The following is a 16,573-nucleotide window of genomic DNA, read 5'->3' as shown; positions in this document are numbered from 1 at the left end:
TCTCTATATGCTCTCCCCTCTCTCTCTCTGCTCTCTCCTCCCTCTCTCTCTGTCCTCCCTCTCCCCTCTCTCTCTGTCCGCCATCTCCCCTCTCTCTCTCCTTCCCCTCCCTCTCCCCCCTCTCTCTCTGCTCTCTCCTCCCTCTCCCCCCTTACAGATAGAGCGTGATAAGGGTTCCAACCTGGCCTTCATGTTCCGCCTGCCGTTCGCTGCAGGCAGAGTGTTCAGTATTAGTATGCTGGATACGCTGCTCTACCAGGTGGGTGTATCACCTTGTCTCAGCCAGCAGAGTGTACATGGACTGTTTGATCAGCTTAGTCTCTCCCTTAGACACACATCTATGATCAGCTTAGTCTCTCCCTTAGGTACACATCTATTGTCAGCTTAGTCTCTCCCTTAGGCACCGATCTATGATCAGCTTACCTTCTCTAAATCTGAACTATTAGGTGGAGAACCTCAAAACTGATCTTAGATCAGTGTCTCGAGGCAATACTCTATTCAGAGAGAGCGAGAGAGGGAGAGAGAGCGAGAGAGAACTACCGTATGTTTAAGAGCTATGTGATCATTCAGTAGTTTTTTACTACTACTCTATAATGTTTTCTCTGGGACTAGATTTGAGTGTATTTCTAGTCTATGGTTCCTCCTGTTTGTTAATACATTCTCTTGTTTTTACAGTCATTTGTGAAGGACTATATGATTCCCATAGCAAGACTTCTACTAGGCCTGGACACAACGCCTGGGTCGGGTTACCTGTGTGCAGTAAGTATGGATATAGTATGTTAGGATGTGTGTACTGCCTGTGTGTGTATGTGTGTGTGTGTGTGTGTGTGTGTGTGTGTGTGTGTGTGTGTGTGTGTGTCTGTGTGTCTGTATGTACTGAATGTGTCTACCTCCCTGCTCCTCCCCAGATGAAGGTGACAGAGGAGGACCTGTGGATCAGGACGTATGGCAGGTTGTTCCAGAAGCTGTGTTCCTCCAGCGCTGAGATTCCCATAGGCATCTACCGTACAGAGTCTCACATGTTCTCCTCCTCTGAGGTAAGACAGAATGGACACAGACCCTGTTCAAATACTTTAAAGATGTATCCTTCCTTCTCTCCCTTCTTCCTTCCTCTTTTTGCCTTAGAGCGATACTTCAGGATTTATTCTTACTTGACACAGAGACATAAAAATGGTATCCACAAGTTCATCTGACTCCTGGGAAGTAGATAAAGGGCCTCATTGCCAAAATCCCCAAGTATCCCTTATTGTTTTTCCTTCCTTGTTGAGGTAAGTGAAAGCAGTAGGGATAGTGACCTTGCTTTCGCTTGTAAATTGCATAGTGATCAGTGATTTGCTCATTGGTGGGAAAAAAAGGATGCATTCTAAAAAAAGTATTTGAACAAAGCCCGCCTCTGAGTCATCCATAGATGATGGTCTATATATTTGAGCTATGGTTGTGCTGCTATTCATTGTAATGATGCTTCAATATGCGTCATTGAGCTATTTGTTGCTGCAATTCACGCATGCAAACATTCATGGTCAAGTAAATTATATTTACTATTGTCAATGCTACTCTGTGCATTATTTTATTTTTTTCATCCATGGTGTGTTTTTCTTTGTTTGGTCTGTCAATGTGTCCTCCTCTCATTCCTAATTAAAGGATGGGTACCCACAGGTAAGATGGCGTTCTTGTCACATAACTGTCATTATCTGCTGAAATGTGCAGTGCAACAAAAAATAATAGCATACATGTAGCTATTCTGTTTTGTTCGACATCAAACACGTTGGTAACGTTGTCACCCAAGCGCTGATTCATAATGGATTATAAATGATTACAGTTTACAGAACTTCTATCGCTGATGGAAAGTGACAACAAAACTTCCTATTGGATCCGCATACTGTCCACACAGTTGATGTGGTATTAACCCTTCACCCTCCCCTAGTCTCATCACAGTTGATGTGGTATTAACCCTTCACCCTCCCCCTAGTCTCATCACAGTTGATGTGGTATTAACCCTTCACCCTCCCTCTAGTCTCATCACAGTTGATGTGGTATTAACCCTTCACCCTCCCCCTAGTCTCATCACAGTTGATGTGGTATTAACCCTTCACCCCCCCCCCCCTAGTCTCATTACAGTTGATGTGGTATTAACCCTTCACCCCCCCCTAGTCTCATCACAGTTGATGTGGTATTAACCCTTCACCCCCCCCCCCCCTAGTCTCATTACAGTTGATGTGGTATTAACCCTTCACCCTCCCCTAGTCTCATCACAGTTGATGTGGTATTAACCCTTCACCCTCCCCCTAGTCTCATCACAGTTGATGTGGTATTAACCCTTCACCCTCCCTTTAGTCTCATCATAGTTGATGTGGTATTAACCCTTCACCCTCCCTTTAGTCTCATCATAGTTGATGTGGTATTAACCCTTCACCCTCCCTTTAGTCTCATCATAGTTGATGTGGTATTAACCATTCACCCTCCCCCTAGTCTCATCACAGTTGGTATTAACCCTTCACCCTCCCCTAGTCTCATCACAGTTGATGTGGTATTAACCCTTCACCCTCCCCTAGTCTCATCACAGTTGGTATTAACCCTTCACCCTCCCCCCAGTCTCATCACAGTTGGTATCTACATTTACATTTACATTTACGTCATTTAGCAGACGCTCTTATCCAGAGCGACTTACAGTTAGTATTAACCCTTCACCCTCCCCCTAGTCTCATCACAGTTGGTATTAACCCTTCACCCTCCCCTAGTCTCATCACAGTTGATGTGGTATTAACCCTTCACCCTCCCTCTAGTCTCATCACAGTTGGTATTAACCCTTCACCCTCCCTCTAGTCTCATCACAGTTGATGTGGTATTAACCCTTCACCCCCCCCCCTAGTCTCATCACAGTTGATGTAGTATTAACCCTTCACCCTCCCCTAGTCTCATCACAGTTGATGTGGTATTAACCCTTCACCCTCCCCTAGTCTCATCACAGTTGATGTGGTATTAACCCTTCACCCTCCCTCTAGTCTCATCACAGTTGGTATTAACCCTTCACCCCCCCCTAGTCTCATTACAGTTGATGTGGTATTAACCCTTCACCCTCCCCTAGTCTCATCACAGTTGATGTGGTATTAACCCTTCACCCTCCCCTAGTCTCATCACAGTTGATGTGGTATTAACCCTTCACCCTCCCTTTAGTCTCATCATAGTTGATGTGGTATTAACCATTCACCCTCCCCTAGTCTCATCACAGTTGGTATTAACCCTTCACCCTCCCCTAGTCTCATCACAGTTGATGTGGTATTAACCCTTCACCCTCCCCTAGTCTCATCACAGTTGGTATTAACCCTTCACCCTCCCCCCAGTCTCATCACAGTTGGTATCTACATTTACATTTACATTTACGTCATTTAGCAGACGCTCTTATCCAGAGCGACTTACAGTTAGTATTAACCCTTCACCCTCCCCTAGTCTCATCACAGTTGATGTGGTATTAACCCTTCACCCTCCCCCTAGTCTCATCACAGTTGATGTGGTATTAACCCTTCACCCTCCCCCTAGTCTCATCACAGTTGGTATTAACCCTTCACCCTCCCCTAGTCTCATCACAGTTGATGTGGTATTAACCATTCACCCCCCCCCCCCCCCCCCCCCCTCTAGTCTCATTACAGTTGATGTGGTATTAACCCTTCACCCTCCCCTAGTCTCATCACAGTTGATGTGGTATTAACCCTTCACCCTCCCCTAGTCTCATCACAGTTGATGTGGTATTAACCCTTCACCCTCCCCTAGTCTCATCACAGTTGATGTGGTATTAACCCTTCACCCTCCCTCTAGTCTCATCACAGTTGGTATTAACCCTTCACCCCCCCCCTAGTCTCATTACAGTTGATGTGGTATTAACCCTTCACCCTCCCCTAGTCTCATCACAGTTGATGTGGTATTAACCCTTCACCCCCCCCTAGTCTCATCACAGTTGATGTGGTATTAACCCTTCACCCTCCCTCTAGTCTCATCACAGTTGGTATTAACCCTTCACCCTCCCCTAGTCTCATCACAGTTGATGTGGTATTAACCCTTCACCCTCCCTCTAGTCTCATCACAGTTGGTATTAACCCTCCCCTAGTCTCATCACAGTTGATATGGTATTAACCCTTCACCCTCCCCTAGTCTCATCACAGTTGATGTGGTATTAACCCTTCACCCTCCCTCTAGTCTCATCACAGTTGGTATTAACCCTCCCCTAGTCTCATCACAGTTGATATGGTATTAACCCTTCACCCTCCCCCTAGTCTCATCACAGTTGATGTGGTATTAACCCTTCACCCTCCCTCTAGTCTCATCACAGTTGGTATTAACCCTCCCCTAGTCTCATCACAGTTGATATGGTATTAACCCTTCACCCTCCCCTAGTCTCATCACAGTTGATGTGGTATTAACCCTTCACCCTCCCTCTAGTCTCATCACAGTTGGTATTAACCCTTCACCCTCCGTCTCATCACAGTTGGTATTAACCCTTCACTCTCCCCTAGTCTCAAGTCTCCATCAATGTAGAGGACACGGGCGGTGACGATCAGAGGGACAACAGATGCAAGTCATGGAAGGAGAAGACCGGAACCCACCGGATGTCCACCACCAGCGAATCAGAACACCCGTTACTGAGGAAGAAGAGCCTCCAGTGGGCGCGTCGTCTCAGCCGTAAAAACACCAAACCTCAGAGCCGCGCCGAGCGGATCTCACAGCAGCGCCTCAACCTGTACCGGCGCTCAGAGAGACAGGAGCTGTCTGAGCTGGTTAAGAACCGCATGAAGCACCTGGGACTGCCCACTGTCGGATACGGTGAGCAGAATGTAACAGGGCACCCTGGTAGTACTGAGGGGCAGTACAGGGTGCTGTGTCATATTTAGTAACTGAGAGGCAGTACAGGGTGCTGTGTCATATTTAGTAACTGAGAGGCAGTACAGGGTGCTGTGTCATATTTAGTAACTGAGAGGCAGTACAGGCTGCTGTGTCATTTAGTAACTGTGGGGCAGTACAGGGTGCTGTGTTATATTTAGTAACTGTGGGGCAGTACAGGGTGCTGTGTTATATTTAGTAACTGTGGGGCAGTACAGGGTGCTGTGTCATATTTAGTAACTGTGGGGCAGTACAGGGTGCTGTGTCATATTTAGTAACTGTGGGGCAGTACAGGGTGCTGTGTTATATTTAGTAACTGTGGGGCAGTACAGGGTGCTGTGTCATATTTAGTAACTGTGGGGCAGTACAGGGTGCTGTGTCATATTTAGTAACTGTGGGGCAGTACAGGGTGCTGTGTCATATTTAGTAACTGTGGGGCAGTACAGGGTGCTGTGTCATATTTAGTAACTGTGGGGCAGTACAGGGTGCTGTGTCATATTTAGTAACTGTGGGGCAGTACAGGGTGCTGTGTCATATTTAGTAACTGTGGGGCAGTACAGGGTGCTGTGTCATATTTAGTAACTGAGAGGCAGTACAGTATACAGTATGTCATCTGTCATAGTTTGGCTATTGGTGCAGTATGGAATGAGAATGATGAGGGATTAGTTGGAGAATTTAGGACAGACATTATTGTTGGAGATGTTTGGGGTATATTTTGCTGTATGTTAGATATGATTGTTTGTCAATTACTAATTACTAATCTAAGCAGATGAAAATACTATCGTAGTAATGTTATTGAGTTGTGTTGGTTTTGCATTGCTTCTGACTGTTGTGTTCACCATGCAATCTTCCCATCCATTCACCTAACTTCATTGAACACCATTTCAAGGGGTGTACAGAAGTGTCATAATGCCTCATAACATCTATAACCATATAAATGACTAAAATGTAAATAAACATCCCACAAAGCCTTACATTAACATTGAGGAGTATCCCACGCTCATTCCCCATTATTCAAAGTACTTTACATGACAGTATGACAATGAACCTGCATAACCTGTTATGGATGTGCTTACCCTCTCTATGAATGTGCATAACCCTTCATGTTACTTGTAGCCTATGGATGAAAGGACGACTGAGGCATATGAAGCATTTGATCTCGGACTGCATTTTGCCTGCATCTCCTCCCCTCTCAATTATTTTCCTCTCTCCTCAGCTTCCTTCACCCTCTTTTGCGAAAGAAAAAATAATTTCTCTATATAATTTTCCATATAATTCCTCATGCCAAAACATGATGATGAAAATGCTTAATACGTAATGCAGCCAGAAAGGCATAAAATAAAAGGGAAAAATGTAAAACTTAACAAATGATTATCGTTACTTTGAAATTGGATGCTCGAGCCAGAAATAGATATTTACATAATAAATAATCAAATAATTATACAGTTATTCAGAAATAAATACTTAAAAGCCTCCGTTTTAACATGGGAAGATTATTTTTTCTTTATTTGCATATTAGTTCGTTTTTACTTCCTCATTTGAAAACTGCAATTTGCATATTTACTTCTTGCCTTATCTTTTGTTTCTCCTCTCCTCTTTGTCTTTCCCGTCTGGCTTGTAGAGGATGTTGCTAATCTTACCGCCAGTGATGTCATGAACCGAGTAAACCTAGGATATTTACAAGGTAATCCCACATACAGTAGTGGTCACATACAGTGTGCAACACATTTAATGTAGTCATCACTCCCGTCTCTTAAACGTGTCAAGTTTCTGAAAGCATTTTAATTACATCCTATATGTTGGAGTGTAGTGCTATTCTGCAAACTATGCTCAGGTAAGAACGTTGTTAGGGGAATGTTTTCTTCTAATATCTCTAATAATTCTATTTTGTAAGAAAGATAAGTTGTGAATATAGGCCTACCACCATCCCTCTAAAAGGGGAGGCAGGTTGAGGATTGAACCAGTAGTAGTTTAGGATGTGTTTTTCACATCTATGTGGGTAAGAATGCTGTGGAATGCTGTGTTATTGAATGACAGTACTACAGTCACTGGCGTAACACAGTTTCTCTGGACCCCCGGAAGGTCGGAGTTGCTCCCCCCCCCCCCCCTAAAATAAAATAGAAGTATAGACTACCGATCACTGTTCATGGTGTTGAAATTGTGACACGTCTATGCGGATGCCTACCGAATCGATGATAGGCTTTCTGTGGTGCCAGGGTATGTAGCCTATAGCTTTGCTTTAGCTAATGGATAACTGTTTATTGGTAGGCCTATTTGGTCGTAATTTTCTCATGCTAAGCATTTACATTTTACATTTACGTCATTTAGCAGACGCTCTTATCCAGAGCGACTTACAAATTGGTGCATTCACCTTCTAAGCCTAACATTTCACGAAGCTATACATGGTGTCGCAGGGCGTTCATTTAGACTGCTGGCTGGCTGCAATAATGTAATTACTTGTTCAGTAACTAAAGTTGGAAATTCAAACATTGCAGATTGTAAAATAAATGTTTGATGCAACAGTATACTAATCAGCTACCAATAGATTATTTTTAAATATACAACTGTCCTGTATAGCCTACCTGAGCCTGCATGACATGAGCCGTCCTCACGCTCTCTCCCAGCTTGGATAGAAAGTCTATTAATGCCAAATAATACAGTCAGTCCACCATCAAAACACTAGCTTACTAGAGATTGTTCCATTATGCATTGTAGCCTAATACCTATAGCTATATACAGTATTTAGCTGCTATTTACTATAAACTTTTAATAAAAATGACACATCAAATATTCTAACAATGAGGGAAAAAGTAATCAGCTGGAAGATACATTTAGCCACTATTAATGGTTGAACTTTTTTTCTGGCTAATAGCCTACACAAATGGGCTGCAATATTCAAGGTGAATTAAATTCAAACCAATTTGAGAGACTCCCCTGGTCTCCTGAAGTCCTTTTTTGTGTGCAAATGTTTTCACCACGGCCTGTAGGTCCAGGTTGCGGGCCAGACTGTTTTCTATAGGCCTCTACTTCCAGCTTATACTTACTATCTACATTTTATGGACACAGTCAATTTTACAATAATTCTATTTTGTTAGTTTTTTCTCCTGAACTTCTTCTACTCTCAACCTCTCCGATCATTTTCATTTTCATGATGTCCATCCGGCCTGCCTCCACAATTTAAACGTAGTATTGAGTGATGCATGCCAAGATATACCAGAGATAAGGGACTGTTGATATTGCAACCACACAACTTAAACGCTGGATCACCGGTATGAACAATATCACAAACAGCTTTTTTGGTTTGAGCCCTCAAGAACTGTTGTCTGCTAAAGATGATAATATGTTTGCATCTGTCAAGTTATTGTCTGTCCAGTATCCAGACAACATGTCCCAGAGCTTTCTATACAGTTAATCTCTTTCCGTAATGTGTTGAGGCCGGCAATTAAGGAGAATGAGAGACTCAATTAAAGATGTTGCAGAACTGTTGTATTTGAAGCACCACTCCCTTCTGGCCAGTTTCCCTGATGTTGCTACGACAATCAAGCTGTTTTTAACCATCCCTGTAAGTGTTGCTTTTTTAAAAACCTAAACTCATAAAGAACTACCTAAGAAGCATTAGGCTCTCGGTCTGATATGCACTTTTGAACACCTGAGTAAGCTCCACTCATTGCACTGGTGCCGTCGTAGCCTTGACCACAACATTTGTTCACCAATATCCCCTTACTTTCAATCAGTTCAATCATTTATTTTTCAAGGCCTGAGGCACTTTGATCAGTCACATTCCTGAAGCCCAAGAAACAAACACTTAGCTTCCTTGTACATATGGAAATTAAAAAGGTTTATGAATGACGTTTTGGAGGGTTAATGTCAACAACAACTAAATATATATATAAATATATAAAGAGTGAGAGAGAGAGACCTCAATGACAGGTGCATGGGCCCCCAGAGCTCTTGGGCCCCCCTGCCTTGCGTGGGCTGTGGGGGTGTCTGGTACGCCAGTGACTACAGTAGCATGTCAGTAACAGAGTAAGAATGTTGTTTTATTGAACAAGACTACAGTACCCTTTGAGTTAACAGTGTTGCCCATCGTAGAGTTGCAGGGCATGTCAGAACATCCGTTAGGAGAGGAGACCAGAACAGGTTAGATGGAGAATCATAATCAAACATCACTATTGCATGACTCTGTGTGATGATGATGATGATGATGATGGCAGTGGCAGACACACAGTCTTTCTTTCTCTCTGTCCTCTGCATTGTGTGGACTGAAGTGGGAGAGGCCTAGTTCACACTTAGGTTGAACAACTGATGTACACAACTGTAGTCAAATATTGTTATAGGCTACATCAGTTTTACCTGTGTTAACTAAGCCTTGTTGAATGGCGATGGAAGGTGAGAGATGGCCAGACAGAGTACCAAGTTACTGCAGGGCAGGAGAGTGTGGTTAGATACATTACAGGGTGGTGGGATGGCACAAGACAGAGCGGAGCAGAAACCATTACTTGTAAGACTTGAAAGTCTTGTTCAGAATTCAACAGTTCCTAGCTATCAACACACCAAAGCACACTGGGAATCGTGTAGAAATATAGCCTTGGTTGTTAACAGAGAAACCCATTTAGCGTTTGATTAGCCTAAATACCAAATCATTTGTAACATCCATCACAGTTTAGTCCCTCTGAATGACATTACAAGATGATCCTAGATTGATGCTATATTTTGACCCCTTCTAATCCCACACTCCCAATGTATTTTGCTTCACTCTTCGATTGGTTGAGCCTCACTTCGATTGGCTGAGCCTCACTTCGATTGGTTGAGCCTGTCCCGCCGGATGCCAGAGCATGTCCTATTTGTGTTTGTGGGTCTGTCAACATTTCTATATGGGGGAGGGGGGGGGGGGGGCTGAGTGTCATTGGCATGGCAGCCATGGTGACGTGTTGCCGTGAGTGATCAGGCAGATTGTGCAGAAAGTGAATGGATGCAGTCGGACCCATGCTGTCTGCATGTCTTTCCTATACCGTGTATGGAGGGATGCGCTTGCCTTGTGGCAGCATGGGCCTACCCTGTACCAGCCATGCCCTGTCAGTAACGGTTAGACCTTCTCTCTCTCCTGCCCACCCCGCCTGGCATTATAAGGGGCAAACACAGGTGGGTTTGGAGAAGCAGAAGCACTTTACCCCCCAACCCCCAAGCTTGAGTCCCATTCTGTCCCAGGTACACAGCTTCTCACTCTTACACACAAACAGGTAAAACACACACAGCACTTCTCACTCACAGACACTCACTGTGGATAGACATGGTCCCCTATACAAAGGTCTGGGATAAGGGGAAAACTGACCTTAGATCAGTCACTAGGGGCAACTTGATCCTACATTAAGACAAGCACAGGACATCAGGGGATGCCATATCAAGGGGTACACAGTTACACAATATTGATTATATTTAAATAGACATTGAGAAAATGAACACGACTTATAACATACAAGATATATAAACTTCCTTTATATGCATATTAATTGTTATAACAGTCTACACCCTTACTAAAGATCAGGGAGTCAGGGAATCCTATACTTTCAGTTGCTAAACAGAGCATTAGTGGGCTGATGTTGACTAGTACAGCCAGACCAGCTGTGAAGACCTGTCCCTGTTCTGTTCCAGATGAGATGAACGACCACCAGAACACTCTGTCCTACGTTCTCATCAACCCCCCTCCAGACACCATGCTGGAGCTCAATGACATTGTGTAAGTACCGGCAGGAGAGGTGGGATCAGAGGCCTCTTTATCTCTTTTCAGTATCTGTAATGTACCAAGCTGTGTCGACTGTACACTAGCCTGGGTATGATATACAATATGGCTGCTGATTGGGCACAGCAGTCTATTTTGGACAGTATAGTTCTCTAGTAGTGTGTTCTAGAAAGATCTGGATGTGACCCAATAGAGTTGGTTTTGCCCTCGTCTCTCTCCAGGTACATCATCCGGTCCGACCCGCTGGCGGGCCCTAACGTGCCAGAGGATCCGGCTCAAGGGCAGAGCAGCGGCGGTGGCCGGATGAGGCAGGACTTTGGCACTGAGACCAGGGACGAGACCCACCTCTGAAACCCCCTCGCCTCACCGCACTCTGGTCGCCAACCCCCCCAGGCACGATACAGAGACCCCCCCCACCCCCAAGCCCTCGCCCACCATTCAACCTTACCTTACTACCCCTACCTTCTCAGACTTACAGAGAGACACGTTTCACTGAGCTGCTATGGAAGGATGCATGAAGAGTGCCTCATCATTAACTAACTACTTCACCCCTTAGAAAGCATCAGACAGACACCACCCTCTTTGCAAAAGATAAAACAGAAACAATGCACCAGTCACTGGAGGGAGAGAGAGACAGACTGGAAGCAAGACTCCTTCTGGACAAGTAACCAACCAGAAGAGAGGATGATGTCAGTGGTCCTGTGACACGCTTTATTTTGAGCTCGTCGGCACGCTTGGTGGGTGGAGCTCGCACTTTAGGACCAATGGAAGGGTGTCACAAGAGCAAACTCTGCCCATATGGTATGCTGGCGAGCTAGACCAAGCACACCTGGTGTGTGTGTGTGTGGACTGTGTGGTTATCAGTTACAATAGCAAGTCATGTACGGAGTTTGGGACAGAAATGGTTATTCCTTGTCAAGATGTTATGGCAGTATCCTTACACATCAATCATGAAAGTACATGAGCACTTGTTAAATTACATTGACTTTCGTTTTTGATTTTATTATTTTCCCTAGCAAAAATGTAGAAAACAACGCATCTTTTACTGCTACTTCTGGATGTTTCCCCATTTTGTTGTATATCATGCCGTTTCTTATATAAAAAGTCTAGAATCGTCAAATGGATTGAAGAACCGATATAAATTCTGCCATGCCCCTATGTCGCTCTATTTGTGCCATATCATATCTGGATATTTATTTTATACCTGTCAGTGTTCTACTTAAGTCAATGTTCAATCATTCCAGATTTCTGACAGTATTTAATCAGTTACAGTACATTACAGTAAAATGATCCTGAGTTTCAAAGCGGTTTACAGTGGAACACCTATGTTAATACTTGTTATGAGTACTTGTTTTGCACAATAAGAGACAGGCACAGTTAAAGTGATAGTTCACTACAAAATTAAAGTTTGTTATATGTTTTCAGATGTCAAAAGTAATCTAATGTAAAGATGAGTTGGAGTTAACTATCACTTGAAGTCTGTTATTATGGCCAGTACATGGGCTTGGAGTATAGTGTTGCAAGCTGGATTCCAAAATGTCCTTTCACTTATACAGGAATCACTTGTACAGTAAACGTAGTATTGTCTGTGCTTTAGATATTTAATCATTATTTAAGATGTATTTCCTTTTTTATACTATTGGACTAATATGTGTGGTTTTATCATTATAAATACTCAGACTTTTAATCTTCATTGTTTGGTTAAAAAAAAGAAAAGAATGTGGGCCGTTATTACAGAAATTAAAAAAAGAAGGACTTGAAATAGTTTTGCACTAAGCTCTGTGGTTGTTAAGAGCGTTATAGCATGACCCTTTATACCGAAACTTAAACTATACAATAAAACAGACTACAGTATTCACAGCACAGTATGAGGCAGTCTCCATACAGTCAGAGAGAGAGGTGTTATAAACACAATATCAACTTTGTTAAGTAAGTTTGCAGAGTTTAAGGATCATTGTCATTGTAAACGATACAATATACTTTGTCCATTTAGATGGGAAATAATTTGTGAAGCTAGCATACTGAAACAGCCTCTCCATAACAGTACGCCATAATACATTCAATATGGAAAACACTGAAAATATATTTTGATATGTGCCATTACCGTTCGTTTGTTATAAAAATGTAACAGGTAGTTCTAAAGGAACATGCATTTCCTGACTGCATGAATACGATTAGGTTGTTGGGAAAGTTAGTTAAGATGGAGGATAAAGTCAAGCTTTGACATTCTGGCCTGAGCAACATTGATACTTTGATATCAGGACTGAAGTTCTTTAAGGTGTATTTCTGGCTGTGTTTGAGATGTATAGTATTACAACATTTTCCATTGAATTACTGTAAGTGTAGATAGATTATGTCCGATTCTAGCCAGGCCCCCAGAAGGGCAGTTTACATATCTGGAGGACTAAAGAAGGGTACAGTTGATCACCATGGAAACAATGAGCATGTACAATCCCATCAGCACCATAGAATTAGAATCCATAGAAAATCTGTTTGTGGTTTTTGAAGTTAATACTGTAGTATAGAAAGGGGCATGCAAACACAAAAAGCATGTTTTGAAATAAAGCTTGCCAAACGAGATATTTTTTCCTACAGTTAGATTGCCGACCTGTGTTAAGTATCACAACTAGAAAATGTATCTGATGATAATATTCCCCGCTTGTTATTTGTAAGCATATCATTTGATATCTTTATATGGGACCATGCATGTCCTCCAGACTTATCAAAAACCTCTGTTTACTTTATCATGTTTTTAATTAATTGTGAAAAGGTTTGATCCATTTTGTACTATTTCCTATTATGAAGTCTGTGTACTTCTCTACCATGATGTAAAATATGAAACAATAAATGCTACATGCAGCTGGGAACATTGAAATGGATAAACACTCCTGTCGTTTGTTTAATCACACAGAGAAATGATCACTCAGAAATAGCATTGAGATAGCATTGCTGTTAATCATTATTTAGAGGATGGTGGGGTTGGTCACCCTCTGTCAGGGTAACACATGTACAGTGCTGTTTTTACTTCTCCTATTGGTTTATGTTTCATAACAGACAATACCCTGTGTACATTGTCAACATTAACTGAAAATTAAGAGTGAATCAAAGATCACAATCCTATCATATAAAAAATACAACATAGTGCTATAAAATCCTTAAATCCACGGCCTGTCCCTTCCTCTGTTTGCTGAGGTGTGTCTATTTCCACCTGTCTCTGGTCCATTGTCCCTGGTTCTGAACCACCTCCTGCAGCAAGTCAATAAAGGTGTATTCATTATCCAGCAGCAGGTTGTTGTCACTGGGAGAGCCACCACTAGGGGGAGAGCCACCACTAGGGGGAGAGCCACCACTAGGGGGAGAGCCACCACTAGGGGGAGAGCCACCACTAGGGGGAGAGCCACCACTAGGGGGAGAGCCACCACTAGGGGGAGAGCCACCACTAGGGGGAGAGCCACCACTAGGGGGAGAGCCACTACACTCTCTTCTCTCCCTGCTGCGACTCTTTGGCACCCCCTTTGGGTTGGATTTGCCTCTACTCTGTCTGGGAGCTCTGTCTCAAGTGGGGTTTCTTGAGGTTTGTTCTCCAATTCTTCAGGCTTTTCTGGAGCAGGACAGATCGGGGTCTGGGTAATGACCTCACTGGAAAGGGACTGGGTAACATTGACCAAGCTTGACAAGTTTGACAGGGACACAATTGGCTCAGTTGGGGGTTCAGCATTGTCCAGTTGGACTACGTTATGATCTGGAGAGGCTGTTTCAGAGCCCAGTCTACTCTTGATCTCCTCAACAGTGTTACCCCTTCCCTCTTCTGGGGGTGAAGATTCCAGAACAATGTGTGAAGATGAAGATTCTAGAACACTGACAGGCGTGTCGCCCCCCCAGAGAAACATCAGCTGAAATAGTATCCATTTCACCTTCGACCTCTCAGTCAGGATCAGGTGATTGGTTGTCTGCTTCGACTCCGATCTCTTGGTCAGGGTCGGGGTCGTCTGATTGGTTTTCTGTTTAACCTTCAACCTCTTGGACAGGGTCACGGTCAGGTGAGAGATTCCCTGTTTCATTTTCATCCTCTGATTGGTTCGCTCTTTCATCTTTGACCTCTTGGACAGGGTCAAGGTTAGGGTCAGGGAAGAGACTGAGCCCCCACTGTGTGATGTTGTGGGCCTGCCACTGAACCGAGGTGGGGAGCCATGTGGAGACCCTCACCATGGCCTTCTGTGACCTTTGACCTTTGTGGTGGTCTGGGTTACATTTGGCCGAGTCAGCGCCAATGGTCAGATAAGGTATGGTCTCTGTATCCTCAGAGGCTTGGGTTTTATTTATTCTGCCGTTTTGTAGATTCTCAGTCCTTTCAGCATCTCTCATGTTCCTGACTCGCTACGTCGGTAAGATAATATTTTCCTGTCAGGTTTCTATTCCCCACCTGGGACTCATTACATCCTGGCTCTTTGTTCCCTACCTCTGACGTCTTCATATCTTCATACAGGTTTTCTCCATCAGCCCCCACCCTGTGTAGTTCTCCACCCTGTGAAGATCTCCATCAGTCTCTACCACCATTGTGTAGTTCTCCATCAGTCTCCACCCTGTGTAGTTCTCCATCAGTCTCCACCACCACTCTGTGTAGTTCTCCATCAGTCTCCACCCTGTGTAGTTCTCCATCAGTCTCCACACTGTGTAGTTCTCCATCAGTCACCACTCTGTGAAGTTCTCCATCAGTCTCCACCCTGTGCAGTTCTCCATCAGTCTCCACTCTGTGTAGTCCTCCATCAGTCTCCACCACTACTCAGTGTAGTTCTCCATCCGTCTTCAACACCACTCTGTGTAGTTCTCCAGTCTCCACCCCCCTGTGTAATTCTCCATCAGTCACCACTGTGTAGTTCTCCATCAGTCACATCTCTGTGTAGTTCTCCGTCAGTCTCCACCCTGTGTAGTTCTTCATCAGTCTCCACCCTGTGTAGTTCTCCATCAGTCTCCACCCTGTGTAGTTCTCCGTCAGTCTCCACCCTGTGTAGTTCTCCATCAGTCTCCACCCTGTGTAGTTCTCCATCAGTCTCCACCCTGTGTAGTCCTCCATCAGTCTCCACCACTACTCTGTGTAGTCCTCCATCAGTCTCCACCACTACTCTGTGTAGTCCTCCATCAGTCTCCACCACTACTCTGTGTAGTCCTCCATCAGTCTCCACCACTACTCAGTGTAGTTCTCCATCAGTCTTCAACACCACTCTGTGTAGTTCTCCATTCTCCACCCCCCTGTGTAATTCTCCATCAGTCACATCTCTGTGTAGTTCTCCATCAGTCACCACTCTGTGTAGTTCTCCATCAGTCTCCACCCTGTGTAGTTCTCCATCAGTCTCCATCACCACTCTGTGTACTTCCCTCCCTGCTCTACAGAAGTGGGTAGTGGAGAGGACAGCATCAGCAGACTTGGCTCTGTTTCCAGATCAGTGAGTCTTCGTAGCAAGCTCCGGGTCCCAGTTAGACATGACAGAATCCACCTCTCTGTGGAGGGTGATGGTTGATCTGTCAGTCTGCTCTGTGGATCCCTGTCCCTCTTCTTCTACTCCCTCCCGACTGGCCTTCACCTGTTTGGCCTCCCGTTTCGTCCTCCAGACTACAGCCAGGGTACACACTACACACTAGAAGAGAAGCCAAGCCTCTAGAGTTAGTGTGGAGGATGATGTACTACATACTACAATTCTATTACAATAGTGTTGTGTGTATAGCCCTATAGTACAGACTGAGACACATCCTTTTTCTGATGGGATTCATATACCGTACCATAGAGATTTATATAATACTATTGTATTCTATTTTATGTACAACATTGCTCCAGAACTTTTTTTTTAATCTTATTTTTTTTGTAGGGGGTAGATCATCTTTAATATTGTAGATAGATTCTATCTTCCATCAATGTAATTGTCTGAATCACTTCCAATCCCCCATACGTTTTTTTGTGCAAAT

General features: G+C 43.9%; 1 protein-coding gene across 1 annotated transcript in view; it reads left to right on the top strand.

Annotated features, from left to right (window-relative positions):
- LOC311144394 (potassium channel subfamily T member 1-like) overlaps window positions 1-10,963 on the top strand; it is a gene marked incomplete at both ends in the record, with an annotated part of 142,492 nt that extends 131,529 nt beyond the window's left edge. Inside the window, 7 exons of the mRNA XM_084180407.1 lie at window positions 158-259; window positions 676-759; window positions 909-1,037; window positions 4,509-4,815; window positions 6,494-6,556; window positions 10,525-10,609; window positions 10,834-10,963. Coding sequence (XP_084036533.1) covers window positions 158-259; window positions 676-759; window positions 909-1,037; window positions 4,509-4,815; window positions 6,494-6,556; window positions 10,525-10,609; window positions 10,834-10,963 — 900 coding nt within the window. The remainder of the gene's footprint in view (window positions 1-157; window positions 260-675; window positions 760-908; window positions 1,038-4,508; window positions 4,816-6,493; window positions 6,557-10,524; window positions 10,610-10,833) is intronic.
- Window positions 10,964-16,573: the final 5,610 nt, after the last annotated feature.

Source organism: Coregonus lavaretus (genome assembly GCF_964263955.1).
Source record: "Coregonus lavaretus genome assembly, chromosome: 17".
In the NCBI taxonomy this organism is placed as follows: Eukaryota; Metazoa; Chordata; class Actinopteri; order Salmoniformes; family Salmonidae; genus Coregonus; species Coregonus lavaretus.
Note: the sequence above shows the minus strand (reverse complement) of the source record. Positions and strands in the feature narration are given on the sequence as shown.